Raw genomic sequence first — 22,018 nt, forward strand, 5'->3', positions numbered from 1 at the left:
TAGGTTGGATTGTTGAGTACCATTGTATCAAGTCTCAATGCAATACCTCAAGTAGTTGCTGAGATAGTAACCTAAGTGTGCTTGCACACAAAACCTTAACCAGAATTTTTAAGTCGAATAATAAAGAGCAATTACTTGCATTAAATGCAAACAAGAGTTATATAACTTGGTTAATTAAGTAGGTTTGATGGTTGAGTACCATTGTATCAAGTGTCAATGCAAAACCTCAAGAAGTTGCTGAGATATTAACCTATATGTGCTTGCATGCAAAACCTTAACCAGAATTCCTAAGTCGAATAATAAAGGCCTATTATTTGCATTAAATGCAAACTAGAGTTATCTTACTTGGTTAATTAAGTAGGTTGGATGTTTGAGTGCCACTGTATAAAGTCTCAATGCAATACCTCAAGTAGTTGCTCAGATATAAACCTATGTGTGCTTGCATGCAAAACCTTAACCAGGATTTCTAAGTTGAATAATAAAGGGCAATTATTTGCATTAAATGCAAACAAGATTATCTTACTTGGTTAATTAAGTAGATTGGACGGTTGAGTACCATTGTATCAAGTATCAATGCAATACCTCAAGTAGTTGCTGAGATATTAACCTATGTGTGCTTGCACACAAAACCTTAACCAGAATTTCTAAGTCGAATAATAAAGGCCTATTATTTGCATTAAATGCAAATTAAAGTGTTCTAACTTGGTTAATTAAGTAGATTGGACAGTTGAGTACCATTGTATCAAGTATCAATGCAATACCTCAAGTAGTTGCTGAGATATTAACCTATGTGTGCTGGCACGCAAAACCTTAACCAGAATTTCTAAGTCGAATAATAAAGGCCTATTATTTGCATTAAATGTAAATTAAAGTGTTCTAACTTGGTTAATTACGTAGGTTGGAAGGTTAAGTACCACTGTATAAAGTCTCAATGCAATACTTCAAGTAGTTGCTGAGATATTAACCTATGTGTGCTTGCACGCAAAACCTTAACCAAGGTGTGACGCCGACGATTGGGTGAGTAGTATAGCTCTCCATATTCTTCGAATAGTCAAGCTAAAAAATGTGGTTGCTTATGAAGTTGATGGTTACTAAAAAGGTCCAGAGATGGTTGCTAAGGAAGCAAGCTGCTGCTGAAAGTCATAGATCACTTAGAAAACAGCTTTTTGCCAAGAAAGTTTGTGGTTGCTATGGAAGTCAAAAGTTGTTAAAGAAAGTGGTTGCTGGAAATGTGGTGATTTGAAGAAAAATGGTAAAGGACCACTTAACAAATCTGCAAAATAAATACCTCAGCTCTATTTTTAAATAAATTTATACATGTACAAGTGGTGTCTGTAAAATTTGTGGACAATTTTAATAAATAAAATGTTAACTTAGTAATCCACACATCTAAGTTAGATTTCATATATAGGAACGCATTTTATAGGAGTGTTAATTAATTTTATTTATTTAGAATTCAGTATTTTTAAGTAAAATTATGATGAATAGTTCATACGAGTATACCTTTCAAGAAAAAATATGTTTCAAGATACGTCCCAAACTCATTCAGCAATTAGTTGCAATTTGTTATATATTTTCTTAAATATTCAGTAGCTTTTTCAGAATTGCAAAATCATTCATTTCTGAAAATTTAAGAGCAAACACTTTGAAAGCATTTTGAAAAGACTTTAAAGTGATTTCTCGTTCAGAGACTATCAACTCAATGAAATGACAATCATTTGATCACAGCTAGTTTCCACTCGCTCATTGAGGTTGATGCCTGCCCCAAAGGTATCATGGTGTTTCAGCAAATTCCTATTTAAAGAATACATTTATTGAAATAAAATCATGGTATTTTGCAATCTGTTTAATAATGAACTGTATAGAATGGTCATATTTAAGAAATATTACACACCACTGAGGGTCATATGACATTAAAAGGACCGGCCAGTCAGCCCCGTAACTGTATATGGATCGAGCCATTGAAAATATTTTGAAATCAGTCACAAGCTTTCTGGGAGAGGATTTTCAACGTGTCCATATAACCCTATAGTGAAAATTAGCTCCGCCCCCTGGCAGCCTCGTTTTTTATGAACCACCATGGCTGAATGGAATTTGATTAGGTTAAGGATCACCAAAGAAACATTTCTGTTAAAATATTTTGAAATCGGGCCAACAGTTTCTGAGATTTTCATACTTAGAAGAAGATTTTAAATGTTCTGCATGGACCAAACATGGAACATTCCTGTATTAAAGCTTTGGTTAAAATTTACCCAGTGGTCTACAATATGATGCTTGAAAGAAATGGTAATGACTGACGGACAGGTGGACAGATGAACAGACAATGATCCATCACAATAGCTAAACAAAACACCTGACAGCTTCTTGACAATTGTAAACATGTTTGTTGAAAACTAATATTAATGTTAAATATTACATTAAACACTTTTTACCATGGATGCTAATGTGCTGCCCTTAATATGGTGCCATTTTGGCTTTCATTCTATGGCATATTAATCTTGCCAAACTATACTTAAATAAGATTCAAGGTCAACAAGGCAACTTACCGAAAATGACATAATTTCTACTGCATACATATTCTCGAAGAACATCTTTTGCATAATTACATCTAAGGGAAGCAAATCATGCCATCAGTTGTAAAAGCTCATAAAGTTGTTTCCCTTTACATCATGCTTGAACAACATATTTCTACAAAATGCATGAATGACAGAGAAAGAGGTTATGACTGACTGACCCAGGGGCTGTATTCCTTCATCATATTTGACTGATTTTAAATTCTGAGTATTCTATTTTGACTTCAAAATTGAAGTTCAAATTTACCAATATACCGGTAATTGAAGCAGGTAAGACATGGCTACAGATAAGGACAAGAATTATACTGGAACATCCCATAACAATACAAAGCTAAAACAGTCAAGGTAGCTTACTGAAAACTCATCAATAATCTAATGAGGAGCTGGGATCAAGGAGCTTGTTCAAAAACCAAGGATGGATAGGGATCAAGGGCCGTATTCAATAAATCAAGGATGGATAGGTATCAGGTGGCCGTATTCAATAAATCAAGGATGGATAGGAATCAAGGGCCGTATTAAATAAATCAAGGATGGATAGCTATCAGGTGACCGTATTCAATAATAGATGGATACGCATCAAGGGATTCAATGAACCAAGAAAAAACTGGAATAAGGGGCCATTTTGAAAAAGAAGAATTGGAATCAGGGTCCGTATTCAATAAACCAAGGATAGAGATCAGGGGCTGTATTCAATAAATGAAGGACTTACTTGGATCAGAGGCCGTATTCAATAAATCAAGGACTTACTCGGATCAGAGACTGTATTCAATAAATCAAGGACTTACTCGGATCAGAGGCAGTATTCAATAAATCAAGGACTTACTCGGATTAGAGGCCGTATTCAATAAAATCCAAGGAAGAACCGAAATCAGGCGCCGTTTTCAATAAACCAAGAATGAACTGGGAACAGGGGTCGTATTCAATAAACCAAGGACTAACTTGGATTGGGAACATATTTAATAAAAAAAAAGAATGGATAGGGATCAGAGGCGGTATTCAAAAATCCAAGGATGAACTGGGATCTAGGTCCGTATTCAATAAAGCAAGGAAGAACTTGGATCAGAGGCTATATACAAAAAAGCAAGGAAAAACTAGAACAGGGGCTGTATTCAATAAAGCAAGGAAGAACTAGAGCAGGGGTTGTATTCAATAAAGCAAGGAAGAACTTGGATCAGAGGCTGTATTCAATAAAGCAGGGAAGAACTTGAACAGGGGCTGTATTCAATAAAGCAAGGAAGAACTTGGATCAGAGGCTGTATTCAATAAAGCAGGGAAGAACTAGAGCAGGGGCTGTATTCAATAAAGCAAGGAAGAATTAGAACAGGGGCTGTATTCAATAAAGCAAGGAAGAACTTGGATCAGAGGCTGTATTCAATAAAGCAGGGAAGAACTAGAACAGGGGCTGTATTCAAAAAAGTAAGGAAGAACTTGGATCAGAGGCTGTATTCAATAAAGCAGGGAAGAACTTGAACAGGGGCTGTATTCAATAAAGCAGGGAAGAACTTGAACAGGGGCTGTATTCAATAAAGCAAGGAAGAACTTGGATCAGAGGCTGTATTCAATAAAGCAGGGAAGAACTTGAACAGGGGCTGTATTCAATAAAGCAAGGAAGAACTTGGATCAGAGGCTGTATTCAATAAAGCAGGGAAGAACTAGAATAGGGGCTGTATTCAATAAAGTAAGGAAGAACTTGGATCAGAGGCTGTATTCAATAAAGCAGGGAAGAACTAGAATAGGGGCTGTATTCAATAAAGTAAGGAAGAACTTGGATCAGAGGCTGTATTCAATAAAGCAGGGAAGAACTTGAATAGGGGCTGTATTCAATAAAGCAGGGAAGAACTTGAACAGGGGCTGTATTCAATAAAGCAAGGAAGAACTTGGATCAGAGGCTGTATTCAATAAAGCAAGGAAGAACTTGGATCAGAGGCTGTATTCAATAAAGCAAGGAAGAACTTGGATCAGGGGCAAAAAACCTCCTAGGTTGATCTTAATCTAAAGACAAATGTCTGAGCATTTTTATTGGGCTGTAAACCAACTTACCAATATACTTTATAGAATCATTGAGGCCAGGCTTAGGATGAGGATATGTTTTAAATTGAATAAGGCCTCTGAGGGGAGAATGATTGCATACAATTTTGAAATTGCCACCAGAAAAAAAAGTATTACTGCATATGTAGATTTGACAAAGTATGAAAGTATGCAAGCACTTAAAACAATATTTAATTTGCATTCTGGCATACATTCCAACCTGCTCAGTGATATTGCCAGGATACCAAGATACATGATTCATATAAGGTGAATTTGGTATAAAATCAATTCCTAAGATTACAAACAGAGTTTATCTTATTAAAGAGATTTACAGGGAATAAAAATGGGTCAGAAAGGACAGATAAATATTTCATAATCTGGTTGAAGTCTTATTTACAAAGGGTTTATTGACAACTAGACGAGATGCTTTTCAGCCGTAAAATTTGTCAGTAAGAGCATGTCAGTTCAGTTCAGTTCAGTTAGAAAAGCCATAATCCATTCATGTATTTTATCTACCAATGAAAAAATGTCTGGTCATGTACAGTGATGTACATATTTCCATCTCAGTATGTATATTTATGGTAAATACCATTATCCAAGGAATTAATGGAGACAATGTTATTTCACATGGTCAAGTTACTCTTCAAATGAAGAGCATTAATCATCCAACAACACAAAAGCCAAAAAGACACAGTTCCACAAGAGAACGTCTTCTATCATTAACCTTTTTCATGGTTAGACAAGGGTCATAACTCAACAGATTTTTAGGAGCTATCTTTATAAAACTAAACATGCATTGTCAAAGACATGAATAAGCTTCATGAGAATATCTTTAATGGTGTTTCCAAGTTATGATCAAAGTTTAAGTAGTTTCTCCATGACCAGGATATATGTAAGTCACAACAGCACAAATATGACAATTCCATACACGTCTTATAAAAAAGGGCTGAAAGTTGGGTACTTCCTGGTTGTTCAACTTTACCGGTACACTCACACATACCTGTGTAATATCCATAGTGCTGGAGATGTCTCCGCATAAAGCTGTCATATGGATTCTGAAAAACAACAAAGGTTTGTGTCATGGTAACAGACTTTTTTTCATAAACATAAAAAAAAGAAGAACATGAGCAATTTGGCCTAGTCTGTACAGTGCTCCCCTTGTAAGTAAGAGGTCCAGCATTTGAACCGCCCTGGCCCGATTTTCTTGAAACTTCTTAATCTTAACAGGCTTAAGTAGCATGAAAGAAATCACTGCATCTTTGGAAAATTGGCTTGCAAAACAGATAAACTTTGGATATCTTAAGATTGAAAATGAAGATAATATTATGCAAAATGCAACCATTTTTTTTTTCAATTCCAAAAATGTTACTTTTTTAAACTAACAGCCAGGACACGTTATTATAAGCTAGTGTTTCGTTTGGTCAGACTTATCATTTAGAAGACCAAAAATAAATGCCAACTTTCTAAGTATTATGTGCAAAATGCCGCGGAAATTCCAGTCAGTGCACAGGCATTAGGTTCTAAAAAACTCAATTAATAAAAACAATTAGTGACTAAGTGGACTTTGGCGGTTGCTTTCCTTACAAAATAGAAATTTTGTGATTTTTGTAATCTGCTGAAAGGATTTTTGTTTGTCAGAGCTCTAAATGATAACTGTTGGGCAATCCTATTGGTTGAGGCATTAGTCTGAACACTAAATATACTCTGTAGGCTTTAAAGCAGAACTACTAGTATTTTGGTAAAAAGACTTATTGACATTTCAACAAAGATAATGAAAAATAGGGCATTCTAAGCAAAACAACAACATGAATCTTATTCCATTTTGATGGGTATAAAATAGTTTACTTACTGTTGACATTTCCAATGGTACAAGATCAATTCCCGATTGTATACAAAAGAAGGTTCACTCAAGTATATTTCATGGTATACTATGCTAAGTATTCATGTATAATCAGGCCCCCACGTCTCTAACATTTTAGAGCTCACAAAACTGTACAAAGAGAAATTTTGACTCCTTCAAAAGCGTTCATATATTCCTTCAATGGCAATCCTTTATATCTGGTCTCCGCAAACAAATGAATTTAACTACTGTCAATAAGTTTTCTATTTAAAATCTACCTCTCTTTATTTGGTTATTCGGCTCAATGAAAGAACACATTTACTATTGGAAACATGATCATAATTTCATTTTCTATTTGAAGCAAAATAACGATTTGCTTTCAAAATCTTAGTATTAATTTCTTTTTTCACAGTATTTTAAATATTATTCCTTCATTCTTTATGTACAAATCTTTGTATATGAAAAAGACACAAAGAAAGGAAGTCTTAGCCCATACACTATGGACGATATGGATTATAAACACTATAACATAACCTATACCACTTGATTAAATCCCATTAACAGGCTTACTCTGAGATAAACGTTGGGATTATGAAGTAATAACATTTTCAAAATGAAAAAATAATTCAATATAAGGCATTGTAAAATCACCGACCACTGGGTCATGGAAATAAGACAGATTTACCTATTTCATATTGCAACATAACAGCAAAAGGTTCTCTCTCCTTCATCATTTAATTTCATTTAGACTTTTCTGCTCATCAAAATCATCATATCAGATTCATAATATTAAAGTTCAGATAATATTCAGGAGTTTACTGTATGAAAATATTAAGAAGGTTTTTCTACAGAAGCTCTATTTAAACAAGCTTATCACGGTTCAAACGTGGTGAATGTTAATTGATTAACCATGATCACACTTCATTCAGAAATGGTTCTGTCAATAGAGAATTTAATTTTCCAACCTACAGTTGAGTAAAAAGACAAAGAGAAATATTTAACATGTTTTAAATGGTTCAAATAACGGCTCCACAACTAAGCCGGTTTCTTTGTACTGTGCACTGCTTCCATTATTTCTATACAACGTTATGAATTTAATATTTACAATAATATCATTCTCCTATGGACTTTCCTTTTAACCAAATTGTGAAATCAATGTAAGGCTAAGTCATTAAAACATAATCATGCGTGTGCCAAATGATTTACTTATTTAAGTAACATTTTTTAGTAACATTGAAAAAGTATAATATATAATAAGAAAATGATTATAGGTAAAAAGAGATTATTTGAGCCGCATCGCGCGATTTTGGGCCTTCGGTCATATATTTGCTATTATAATGTTTTAAGATATTTGAACTGAATGATATTTCAGGAAGAAGTCTGAAATTTTCATGACGATATAACTTAAATTGTGTAAGATACGTGTTTACAAGTGAGACCATGTATTGCGCATTTTGAATATTAAATTTGACGTCATGCATATGACGTTGTTACGAAAGCACATTATTTAACTGACGTGCAAATTTAACGTATCAATATTACAACTAGCTTATATTTCTATTATTTTGTTAACACAGCATCTTAAAGGAACATAAATTAAGATAAAAATGATGAATCATTTTTGTATTTTTTAATACATTTGGTCGTTTTAAAAAGAGACTATTAATGCAGTCAAAATAAGTCGGGACCAAATCCATGGTTGCTATGGAAACATGAGTAAACAAATGGTTATAAATTGTCGAGAAAATGATGTACCAATGACAAACCTCTAAAAGAAAGAAGTTTGGAAGAAATTGATATACATAGAAAAAATAACTATTTTTGGCATTTTTTATTAATGATTATTTCATTTGTAATAATTATGTCCGAAGGCCCTAAATCGCGCAATGCGGCTCATTTTATAACAGTGTGTAATATGTGAACATAAACTTTATATTAGATTGATTACAATTCTATTATTTGCACTCATATAAAAGAAAACAGGGGTAAAATTGGAAACGTTGCATGTACCCTGTATTAAGTATTTGACCAATGATCTTTAAGTGACAATTTGACCTTGAAGCGCCATAACTAGCGCTCTGCACATTATCTCAATGTGGTTGAAAATGTGTGCCAAGACCTTTTACCCCTCTTAGTGTAACCCTTACCTTGAAAACCCTTAATGTGACATTGACCTTGAGGTAACATGCATGAACACAGATTATTTCCAAATCTCTCAAGCCATCCGTGTAGGAGTCAAAAATTGACATTATACCAAGTGTGACCATGACTGTTAAGTTAAATGGATGGATCATTGTCTCAATGTGGTGAACATTTGTGTTAACTCATATAAAATATTTGTATGGATAAGACATGTAAAGGAAGAGATATATATAAAAGAAACCGACCTGTGTATGCATGTATATACATTTCACATAAACGAATGCATGATATATTTTGTTCAAGAGTTTAGTGTAATCAGAATTATTGTTTGTAAAGAGCTTTATCTCTAGTTGTTTATTACAAACATTTATAAGAAAGCTGAGGGTATTTCAGTAGTTGATGTCAAACATTGCACTTGAACATTTTAACTTTTTGCCTTATCACCGTTTCAATTAATTGATAGGACTTGCAATTTCTAAAATTTATCTGTTCTTTTCAAACTTTAAAATTTACAGCAGGACTGAAATAAAGGACATTTTACTTCCTTTTAATATTAGCAGGCTTTGCGTTCCTAACCAGTAAAGAATACATCTGGTACAGAAGAATAATGTATTGCTATTATTTTTTTTTTATTTTCAGTTATGTATTGGTTCTCACTGTATAACAAGTCAGGAAAAACTTGTATTTGAATTTTGAGAAAATGCACTACCCCTTCCCAAATGCCATTTGACAGTGGCGCCAGTATTTTAGTTTGTTTTAGTATAAAATATAATATCCTCAATAGTTTTACTTGAATGTAAAAAACATTTGGTCAGTTACACACCAGCCAACATTGAGAGAATCTTAGATGTAAAACTATAATTTATTTGGTTTCATATATAATACATTTCTTCAAACAGGGCCAACATTTTCAGAGCAATAAAACTGAAAGGGGCACTTGAAGGGACTCATTTTCTTCCCTTTTTTTCACGTTAATGCAACGGAAAACACTTAACTTAGTTATTTTGCTCTTTAGTACCAAAATTGCAGAAAAAATACAATTATAATATAAAAAAACTGGTGGTAGTTGGGAGCAAACCCTACCAGTACAGACACGGTCAAGAAAAATTCAAAAACTGACACTAAAAAACCTCTCATCCACAAAGACTCATACATACACCGAGAGTTATTTTAACCTTTAAACCTTTTCTTGTATCGCATTATTAATGCTATTCAATATCGTGGACTTCAAAGACAATATCTGAACATATGTTAAAATTTGTTGAAGGGTTTCAGCCATCGGTATTTTAGTTTTAACATTCCTTATGATTTACCAAACTTTAGAGCATGAGCGAGTCCCTTATAAATACATAATCCAACATTACAACACTGTAATGAAGACATGCTAATATAATAAATGGTAGGACAACACTTTATAATCTGGAATGGCACCTTGATCTGTTAATTAGCCTGGCTGATTTTAAAGGATGAAAGCAGAACGGTTCTTAGTGAAATTAAATGAATAATAGGTAGAACCTCTTTGGTTTCTTCCCTCATGTGAGAACCTTCCACAGCCATGGTACATGTATGCAACAATTAGACAATCTTTTTTTGAATATCTTCTCTAATGATGTTTCTTACAACAATAAATTATGCTATGTTCATAATCTTAATTTGTTTCCACACAACTATCCACAAACCTCATATTCATACATGCACTCTGGTTTCTGGTCTTGGTCCATGCTGGCTTCCACTTTAAAATAGATTGCCCACTTCCCACTGTCTTGTTACGTAGGATGCTAACTACACAATCATCTGTCCTGTGAATATTGAAATTACTCAATTAACATAAAATTGTCCCAACACTAGCATTCAAATTCTTAACTTGTCCTATTGTGGCAGGCAATGTTGCATATAGGCCACTCACTTTTGACAGTCTAGTTGGCCACTCACTTTCTACAGTCCTGATGGCCCCGCACTTTGAACAGTCTAGTCGGCCACTCACTTTCCACAGCGTTGTTGACCACTCACTTACCAGTCTAGTCGGCCACTCACTTTCCACAGCGTTGTTGACCACTCACTTACCAGTCTTGTTGGCCACTCACTTTTTACAATCCTGATTGCCCCTCACTTTCAACAGTCTTGTTGGCCACTCACTTTCCAAAGCGTTGTTGGCCACTCACTTACCAGTCTTGTTGGACACTCACTTTCTACAGCTTTGTTGGCCACTCACTTTCCACAGTGTTGTTGGCCACTCACTTATCAGTCTTGTTGCCTACTCACTTTCTACAGCTTTGTTGGCCACTCACTTTCCAGTCTTGTTGGCCACTCACTTTTCACAGTCCTGTTGGCCACTCACTTTTCACAGTCCTGTTGGCTACTCACTTCTGGTTCATCTGTCCGGGATAACAGGTGTAGTATGAAACATAGTCCAAACACTAGCATTTGGATTCTTATCCCTTTTCTTAGATACAACAATGCATATCCAAGGTTGTTGTCCGTTTAATCAGATATGTCACTTTTGTAGGCAACTTGAATGAGGATCAGTATTCACTAATACCCACAGTTGACGACTTATCCCTCAATGCCAGGCCGCTTAAATTGTAGAAAAGTTAATATGAGCGATCAAATACACTAAAATAGATTTAATAAAAGAAACATTAAAAACGCAATGCTGAGTCTAATAATGTATTCACAGATATTTTCATTAGATCCAAACCAGTCTGATAACAACAAGGTCATCAACTCTAATTGAAATTCAGATCAATATTGGCATTATATAACCTTCTTTATAACATCTTGGCAAAATGTTTTGGTTTGTATCAATTAGTGCAGCTAGAATATTTATTTCAAGTGTCTACCCAGTACATGCTACAATAAAGTTCATAAAAATAATATGTGAATTCTTTATGTTGCAATTATCTATACAATTAAATGAACATAAATCTGATTAAAGAACAATCATATTGATTTGTTATAAAGGCAGCTGGTGTTAATCTTGCTACCCATTCTCCATAATTTATAATTTGCCAAATGTTAAGCAGATACTTAACAAAATGGAACAAATGTTCACATTGAAATGGAATTTTGTACTAGTTATCTTTATTTTTATTGTCCACAGGACAAACACTTCTAAAGCAATGATATGAATACCAAGATGGTTATAATGTAACAGTTACTGCACCCATTACCCAAGCGGAGAGCTTTGTGGCAGATGAATAAAAAATGGAATTATCTGAAAGGGGTAGTTTATGTATTCAACTCTTTCCTTCTGTTCTCTTTTGGGTTCATTGTGAAGTACTGGGTATTTACAGTGAAATACCTACCAAAAATTGAAATACCAACTCTGGCAAATCATCTGTTGTGAGTATCAAGGTATGACATACAGGATAATGACAAAATTATACCAGTAAAAGTAGGAGGCAGCTGGAAGCACTAGCTGGCAGTTGTTATTCGTTCCTTTCATATATGTTTTTCATGGCAGTTGTAAATGTTATTTAAAAAAAATTGCGTAATTTTGCATTAAATGTTCAAGAAGATGAAAATCAAGCATGTAAAATTTATGATTGATATCTTAAAAATAAGAAACAGTCATAAAATCCACAAAATCTTACATGGAGCATAGTCACGCGAGTTTGACAACCCATGTGTAATGATCAAATTACATGTGTGTTTATATTCCCAAAACAATTTTATCAGTATTGTATTAATTTGTGTGTGACTGTATCCAGGAGTGAGACAACTTGTACAAATTTTGATTGGTTTGGCGAGGTTCCTCACAGGAAAATAAATGTTGCAAAATAACCTCGAAGGCTTTGAATGAGAAAATAAGTGCTGCACCTTATACTTCAACAAGGTAATTGTAAGAATTAGTTAAAATCAGCCTTCATGTAGGAAATAATGAGTTACAAGAGTGCTTCTAAATAAGCGTAAATTAGGCTTTGTTGATTGCCTCCTTTGGCTCACCCAATATCACGGCTGCCAATCACGTGACCTTTGCTGTGATAAAGTAGAAAACCGAATTTATGCAAAGTCGACGAGCGCTGGTAAGTTTTCATGTTTTACATCGTTATTCAGTATATTGTGTCAACTTTTAACGGCCATGTTCTATGGCACATTTTTCTTGACATTTTGGTATAAATTTTCCTACAGTATTCCCAGTAGTTTGCTTAATTACTTTGCAGAAAGTTTTCAATCGAGAGCATGTGCCTCTGATTTATATGGTTAAATTGGCAAACCGATGTGTTTTTCATCCAATATGTCATTCCTAGGGCAGTTCATACAATGAAAATTCAAGTAGAATGTCTACATGATATTTAAAAATGTACAGAAACGGGTTTTTTTCCAGAACTGCCCAAAATATAATAAAATGATAATAATTAAAAAATGATAAAGTAGGCGAACAAAAATAAGTGGATAAAGTAGGCTTACTGTTTAAAAAAAATTTATTAACATAAATATATGAGACACCCGATTGTCTTTTTTCTGATGAAAAGTGTTGTTGCATATTCAACGCTTTATTACAGTTATGGAAGGTGAACAAAAGCTGTGTGCGGACTGCGGAAAAAGTTTCCAGAGCAAGTCAGGGCTGAGTCTCCATCGTAGACGACATCGAAACCACGCGACGTACCGATGTTGTGACAAATCTTTTTATACTGTCGCCGACTTCAAACGCCACAGGTTGACCTCTATTTTTAACTATATACAGCTAACGGTTCTGTCCACATTGTTATAAATGAGAGTTGCATAAAACTAGTGCGTGCGTACTTTGATTTATTTTTCTACTCTGCGTTTCTCATGTATATAAACATGCTGAAAGATGTATCATTCAGAGTCACGATAAAACGGCAATGGGAAATGCATTTTGTTTTCGGCTAAAGTAAATGGAAAATTGTCATACACTTTGTCTGTATAGTAATTTTATATATAATTGGCATTATAATTTCTTTAGCACTACTGTATTTTATTCTCATCTGCGTCATCGATTTTTCGAGTCTCAAAGTGGTTAAATCGAATCGTTCGTTTCACATTTCTCTTCTATCCTTATGCTGTCAATGTTAAATGTTCTATAGGCCCATGGCGTGAGAAAAGAGGTTGCCTGTGCGATGTGTGACTCTCGCTTCGTGACAGAGTGGGAGCTGAAAAAAACATTTGCGTACAACACATGGGAAGCGCCAGCTCAAGTGTGACGTTTGTGATCAAATGTTTCACGAAAGATGTCACCGTCAAGACCATTGTGACTCTCATGTTGGACACAAGAGCCATGTTTGGGAGTGTGGAAAGGCATACACGTTTGCCTTCGGGTTATCCAGGCACATGCGTAACTGTAAAGGATAACTTGTCAGTCTGTGTCTTTTAAGTGACATTATAGAATATAAGGAAGATATAAAGTGCCATAATCTTGTTTTGTTCTTAATTTTCAACTATGATCTCATTTTGCTTGAGGTACTTACGTTTAATAAAAAAAAAAATTGGGGTTGCAATGCAAATTATATTTTTCGATTAATGCAACGCGATAACTATTTTTCAAAAATTACTTGCATTGTTAATGTAAAAAATAAAAAATATCACATTTTGCATTTTTAATTTATTTCTGATTTTGGATATATTTAATATTAAGAATACTCAGCAAAAAGTATGGTATTACTCCTGCTACTATACACACTTTGTTCCTAATTTTGAATATACTTTTTATTTATAAGTGATTGTCACTGTGATATGTTACATTGATTCGTTAATCTTGTGATTCCTCTAATTATTCTGTGATAAAACATTATTTTAATATTAAAACAAATAAGCATTACTATGTTGTTTTTTTTCGTTTTATTTAAGTAAAATGACGCAGTGAAAGAAATAGTCGATGGCAAATGTAAAAGTAAGTAAAGCTAAAAAGTAATAATGATGTGCGGTTTCTTCAGGATTACTTAATGACTCTGTTATTTAGGAAAATACAAATGATACACATAATTAATTTGATTACATATATTTCATATTTTGTTAGAAACAGGTCAATATATTGAAAAGAGAACATACATGGTCATATATTAAATGAAGACATATAAAGAAAAATGCAAAACAATATATACAAATTTACAATGAAACACTATTATTGTTATCATTTAAGTATACATGATGAACTTTTTAATTTTCGAAAACAAAAATACAGCAGTGTTACTCTACTGGATACGTTATGTTGCACATGTTAATAATATACACAAATTTACAATGAAACACTATTATTGTTATCATTTAAGTAAACATGATGAACTTTTTAATTTTCGAAAACAAAAATACAGCAGTGTTACTCTACTGGATACGTTATGTTGCACATGTTAATTACAAACATAAAAGTTGTTTTTCAAATTGGAATTGTCTCGTAAGTCTTTTAGTCTAGGGAGTCGACAATTGTCAATTGCGAGTTTAATAATAGCCTTTTCTCCGAATTTCACTTGCTAATATTTAATTATAGATTATTAGAAAAACATTGGTTCTAAGGGTATTTGAAACAATCTATTCTTAACAAAAATCATGCATATATCTAAACTTATTTGTGTATTGTAATTTTATAAGAAATAATACGTAGACAGATATTCTTACAAAGATTCAAAACGATTGAAAAAACATTGACTTTATGACATAGAATAAAAAATTTAACGTAAAATGGTTAACAGCCTGTAAAACCGCAAATTAGACCGCCCAATGCAAAAACTGGAAAAAAACATTAGAACTATTGAATGAAATTAATGTTAAACAGTTAACCGAATATAACCATTGGAAAAATTCTTCGAGCAAGTTAATGTTCATGTTGTTACAGTTTTTTTAAAGATTCCAGTTCAATATTAATGCTGATTTAGGTCAACACTGAGGCTAGGATTAACACCAAACTAGTTGAAATTTCGGTTAATGGAACAAACAGAATATTATCGACGTTTTCAAGTTATTATGTGTTGTTTTCGTCTAGTCCTCTTATTTTAGTGGGCAACATTTTGGAATAATTGCATCTCCCCTTTTACCATCTCACGCCTTATGTCCCTTTCTTAACGGCATTCCTTTCTGTTGATACATGTTCACATATCCATCGCCCTGCAAGTCTGTTTCGTCCAGTCAATTCAAACTGATGATCTCTGTAAGAGATTGTTAGGTTTAATCAAAACCAAATAAAAAAATTAATGCGCCATTGATATTACACACTCATGTAAATTATATAATCGCGAAATGTTTTGTTACTTTGTAGGGAAAGAGACGGTTCATGTTTCAGGTATCTGTTTTTTTACAATTACTTTCATTATCTTATAAATTGAAACATATATGATAACTCTCAATTTAAAGAAATGTGAAGTCTGTATCACACCAATTCGATTCAAGATTTTCATTTTGAGTGTTTTCAACTGTTTTCACCCTCTGTGATTTTCCGTCACCTTCAACAAGGCTGCTTTCACTGCTTTGCATCGTTAATAAGCGAGAGATGCTTTAAACAGCGGGGATCTGAATGGCGTTTAATTTGTGTTTTGAATGACGATTTCAGCGAAAAGTCTTTTGCTTCCCCGTCTCTGTGAACCATTTTCTGGTTTCGGGATGGCTTTGCCGCTTCCTTTCTGCCATATTTATTTCCTCAAACAAGGTTTCTTCCTAGACATACTCTGCAACAGAAAATTGCACTGCTAAAAATAATATATTTATAATTGACATGGTTTGTATTTTATCAAGTAAATAGCGTTAGTGCTAACTATTACTGAAAAGATGATGAAGATGACGTAGATGTTCAAAACAAGTGTTTTATATTCATATACTGTAATGGATTTTTAAATCATGTAATGTTTACAAATAATTGAAGGCAATTTGATATTTCCATATTACTTATTCTTCAATTTAATAAATAGTATTTGTTCGCATATTCATTTTTAATGACTTATCTATTCATTTTATCAGAAACTATGAACAGAAGCTTTAAGGTAAGCCTACTTTATCCGCATATTTTTGTTCGCCTACTTCATCATTTTTTAATTATTATCTTTAAAAAAAATTATGGACATTTCTGAAAAAAAGAAACCGTTTTGTACACTTTTTGAATATCATTTCGACATTCTACTTGAATTTTCATTGTATGAACTGTCCTAGGATTGACATATTGGAGGAAAAACACATCGGTTCGCCAATTTTAACATATAAATCCGAGGCACATGCTCTCGATTGAAAACTTTCTGCAAAGTAATTAAGCAAACTACTGAGAATACTGTAGGAAAATTTATACCAAAATGTCAAGAAAAATGTGCCCTAGAACATGGCCGTTAAAAGTTGACACAATATACTGATTAACGATGAAAAACATGAAAACTTACCGGCGCTCGTCGACTTTGCATAAATTCGGTTTTCTACTTTATCACAACAAAGGTCACGTGATTGGCAGCCGTGAATATATGGTGCAAGCTTCATTCATCACAAATCTTAATAATAGACAATCATATGACCATGAACCCTCATTTCAGTTTGTGAAAGTATTATTTTTGTCAATACCGGTTTCATGAGAAAATCTTATATAGAGAATAATTGTTTGTTTCAGTGCAAGATTGTGATACATTTAATCAAATTCAAATGAGCTATGCCCCTCGTTGATTATTCAGTTAAGGAGTTCACATGGTCACGGACCTATAAACCATGGATTGGCAACTCTCCTCTGTGTTAATGCGATTAGCTCCAACTCACGCTAATGCAGCGCGATTTCATAATGAGATCTTATCGTGTGGTCATTTTCGAGACGTCCGACATCAGACGAATATATGCATGTAGGAAAACTTTAATTAAAACTAAATATAAATTTAATCAGGAACATATTAGGTCCTGATTAATACTTCGATAATTAGAGAAAATGCAATAACAACAATCTACAAACATATTACATGCGACATGTCAATCGGTGTTAATAATAATTATTAGCAGAGCTGGCGGAAATAACTGAAGAATGCCGTTAATCACCGATCAGAGATTCGGCGGAATTTTCCGATATTTGCCGAGCGCGCCCTAAGGATTGTGGGTAAATTATTATTTCTTATCGTTTCACCGATATCGGGCAGTTGCCAATCCATGGTTTATAGGTCCGTGACATGGTGAAATATATTGCGGTCTTACACTAAATCAAACATTTTTCTTTTTTATCTTTATATCTCTTATATTTGAAGACATATAATTGCATTTTATTAGACAAACATGACAAACCGAATGCACGTAACGTTATTTCAAAAATGACCTTGTTGATATTGAGTCCCAGCCCAGTGAGTGTTGATGTTAAATGTTTTGGCTAGCAGAGCGGGCTGAAATTTCAAAAAAGTAAAAAACATATTTTTATTGCACTGACACAAACCACAAGAGAGCATATAATAAATATAAATATATATCAAAAGAAGATAATTGTTTCAGTGTAAGATCCTAAAATATTTCACTGAGTGAGCACCAATAAATATATTTCACAAGTGGCAGCCATGAGTTTTCTCTTTTTGTGTTCACAAGGTGAAACATATTGCTATCTTACACTGAAACAAACAATTTTTCTTTTCGTGATATGCCTATATTTGGAATTTTAAAGTTATTTAATAACATTATTTTAAAAAACCGCGCCAGTTTGTATTTGCGCATAATGTCATTTTAGAAATGACAACGTTAAAATTGTGTCCCAGTCCAATGGGCCCTGAGGTTTTATTTGGGATTGAGAGTGGGCTTAAATTTCAAAACAGTGAAAAGACTGAAAACTATCAATTTAATTTCACTGTTCGAAACAGTGAAATATCAATTTTATTTCACCGATAAATCTCTTAAAACTATTGGAAAGCATATTATAATAATTATTAATATATACATATATATTAGGGATGGCAACGAGTAGTAAAATCAATACTTGAGTACTCGGACAATCGTTCGATCGAGTATTTGGGTACTCGATTACTCGGAAAAAATGATTATGTGTTCGCAAAGACAACATTGTGTATACATGTATCGTTAATGACATAAATTGAGCGTTGGTCGTATTATTGGTCATTTTCACCTTTAAAGTAAACTTTCATTACGTATTTTAACAAAAAATGATATAAAAAGAAAACAAATGTTGTTTCAGGCTTTTAATTTGTTTTATTCGTTTCATTTTATACAAGTTTGCACTGCAGAAATGAACAACAATTTGTATTACAATGAACGAAAATTAACAGCATACATAAAAATAGTCAACGAAATTCAATACGAAGTTCAGTTGTTCAGTTGTTTACTCTACAAATTATTATTTTTTGAATGATAGTTTTCCGTACTGTGTAATTCTTGTTTACCTCATCAATATTCATAATTCTTGATTTAAAATATCAACCAATCAATTGTGATAATCATTGCAAAAATAGTTAAAATACGCCCATTAAGAAATCAATTCTTGATACTCTTTCGCTCGTTAGCGTCCATTGTTTGGTGAAAGGTCTTTAATTGGTATACAATAGGATTGTGTAGGTGAATGTACCGCTATCAAAACTTCGCTAATTGACATCAGTGCTAATTTGAAATAGGGGTCCTTTGTTGACAGTTTGCAACTATCACAACAACTGTCAACTAATTGATTGAAGTCAATTGTGTACACAGCGGGCATTAGAGGGACCGTAAATTGACCTCTTGGCAACTAACCAGATCTGATATTTTGTCTGTAAATCGTGTATTTGGTGATTTTTATTGATTTTTTTATATTTTCGATCGAGTACTCGGGTACTCGTTGCCATCCCTAATATATATACAGTCAAACTTGAATTAAATGGCAACCTTTGGGAAAAGATCAAATTGGCTGCTTAATACGGGAAGGTGGTTACTTAATCCAGGTGGGAAATTGCTGCCGCTTGCTTTGCACTACTAGCATTTTCTTTTATTTTTATACACTCAATAGGGTTTCAGAGTAAAACGCTTGTGAACTGCCACCCATGATCAAAATTAAAAAGAACATCACAAACAATGCGTAGTAAATGTTCTTTCTTTAAAATAGAAATCCATGCTTTTTGAAAATTAAAATTGAAAAGAATACAAATTGTAACTTGTTTCATCGCTTTAATGTGACAATGCAAACTGAAATTCCATAATAACAGGTGTTTTCTGAATTGGTTTTTGATCATTAACTCTGTAAATGATAATGTTTATGCACCAGTCAATTGCTACCATGGCCCCCCCCCCATGGCCCCCCCCCCCGGTCCAGGGGTATACCAGGGATAGCCGGGTAAATAGAGGGTGTTTTTACCTCTCGGGTGGCCCCGCAGTGCTGGGTGAATGCAGTGGTTTTGTCTTCGCTTTAAATATAGCGGGGAATGGGCCTTTCCTGGGGTGCTGGGGCATTTGGCGGAGATTTTACCATCTGTTTGTCCCGTTTGATTTTAGCCGGGGTTGGCTGGACCGAAAGTCAAAGACCCAGCTATTCCCCGGACCTGGGGGGGGGGGGGGGGGGGGGGGCTGTGGTTACAATTGACTGGTGCATTATTAAAGTATCTATACAATTGTGTTAAATCTGATCAAAACATTCGCCAACATGTTATAAACGTGAGTCCTCAATGAGTAATCATGTGGAGTAAATATGTGATGTGATAGTAATTTTAACTGGATGACAGAAATTTGTGAGGCTGACGTATTTTTCATGTAATCTTCAGTATATATTTAAACTGTGTTTTGGAAACACTGGTGTTTTAAATAGACATGCTAGTTGATAATCTCAGAATTTATTAGTGGTGGAAGTGTCAGTAACATTGGATAAATGGCCATTTATGGCATTAACTAGTGTCTATATTGCTTCAGATAGATGAGAGATCTCGCCACATAAGATTAGTTGGCCGCTTAATGCACATACTAAATTATATAGTAAAAAAGTATGGGAGGAATTTGGAGTGGCTGGATAATAAAGGTGGCCATTTAAAACAGGGTGCCTTTAGTCTAAAATAATAGACGTGTTATACAGGATTCTTCCAATCCCTAACGTCTAAAATGGAATGTGCAAAAAACGGGGGTGTTTTAAAAATATTGAAATTGTTTTAAGTGAAGTATTTTATGGTTGAAATTGATCATAAAGAGTTATATTCATATTTTACCATGTAAGTGAAATGTTATTTTGCACTTAACAAGCATTTAATGCATTAAAACAAGTTGTTTACCTTTCCAATAAAACAAAAGTTGACTGACACAGAAAACAATTATGCGAAGGGGAACAATTCGATACAATCGTAATAACTCGGCCTCCTCCGACAAAGCTTCGAGATAGACCTCGTTGCACAATCGTAACAACTCGGCCATGGCCGAAATGTTCCGAGCGATTTCAAACTGTGCCCTAGAGCCTTGCAGGTGCCCTTCATGTATATATCGTTATGTTTTGACAGAATGAAATGAAGAAAAGCCGTCAAACTGATAACTGTAATATTTCTTGTTTTTATGATATTTTATAGACGCTATATGCTTTAACCCGGAATCCTGATCGGAACAACTACCCACTTTTGATGCCAAACAATTTGTACGTGAAAGATTTGCCATATCAAAAATCTAAAAAAATCTGTCAACGTACAATTATTTGGACTAAGGGTGCCTTATGACCAGGTTTGACTGTATATACATACAATAGAGAAAAAATATACCCAAACTCCAAACATGAGGCAAATTTGTCCATCCCCTCACCCCAAATTAGTTATAAAATATACCTGGAGAACATTCTTATAATACAAAAATAAAAAATATAGTTGATAAAATAGGGTTTTAAATGCAGGTATATACCTAAGTGTCAACAGAGCTAGCTTATAACAATGTTGTTGTTATTCACTAATATACAGTATTATGTACATGTACGCTCTCACAGTGTCAATTTAATGGCAATGGCAAAACTTTTAAAACTGTTGACTGCTCCTTAAGACGTATAATTTACTTCAATACGATTATGAATGGCCCTATTGACTCTAATAGTCGTATATGTTATTTTCAACAAGCAGAAGGTAACACTAATTCAGTTAAATGTGAAAAATCTTCGTCTCATGCAAAACAACGCTAGTAAATACCATTTAACTAACTTAAACCATAGCCGCGATAGCGGACGAATTTTGTGTTAAATTCCGGTATTCAGCAGCAAATATAAATTGAAAGTACGAAATGAAAGTATCGTACATTTTAATATTAATGTTGCATTAATAAAAGTCGAATCATGCAACATCGTTGACATTCATTATGCAAAATATATACTGGGTATTGCTTACTAATATTCGCATAATTTTATTACTTTTTGCATTACTTAAGTTTATTTTTTGACATGTATATTTCAGTTTTCGTGTACAGTCATTTCGAGGGAACCTGGTCAAATAGCCCCCAAGTCAAACCGTCCCCATTTTGGTCAAATAGCCCTAAACTTTTGGTCAAATAGCCCCCACTCAGAAAAAATGGTCAAAACGCCCCAATTTGGTCAAAACGCCCTCATTTT

General features: G+C 33.8%; 1 protein-coding gene across 1 annotated transcript in view; it reads right to left on the reverse strand.

Annotated features, from left to right (window-relative positions):
• Window positions 1-21,652, reverse strand: part of LOC128229851 (cytosolic carboxypeptidase 2-like) — an 83,597-nt gene extending 61,945 nt beyond the window's left edge. The window contains exons 1-3 of the mRNA XM_052941719.1: window positions 21,603-21,652; window positions 10,263-11,157; window positions 5,602-5,656 (exon numbers count right to left, since the gene is read on the reverse strand). Coding sequence (XP_052797679.1) covers window positions 5,602-5,656; window positions 10,263-10,304 — 97 coding nt within the window. The 5' untranslated portion in view covers window positions 10,305-11,157; window positions 21,603-21,652. The remainder of the gene's footprint in view (window positions 1-5,601; window positions 5,657-10,262; window positions 11,158-21,602) is intronic.
• Window positions 21,653-22,018: the final 366 nt, after the last annotated feature.

Source organism: Mya arenaria, chromosome 4 (assembly GCF_026914265.1).
Source record: "Mya arenaria isolate MELC-2E11 chromosome 4, ASM2691426v1".
NCBI lineage: Eukaryota > Metazoa > Mollusca > Bivalvia > Myida > Myidae > Mya > Mya arenaria.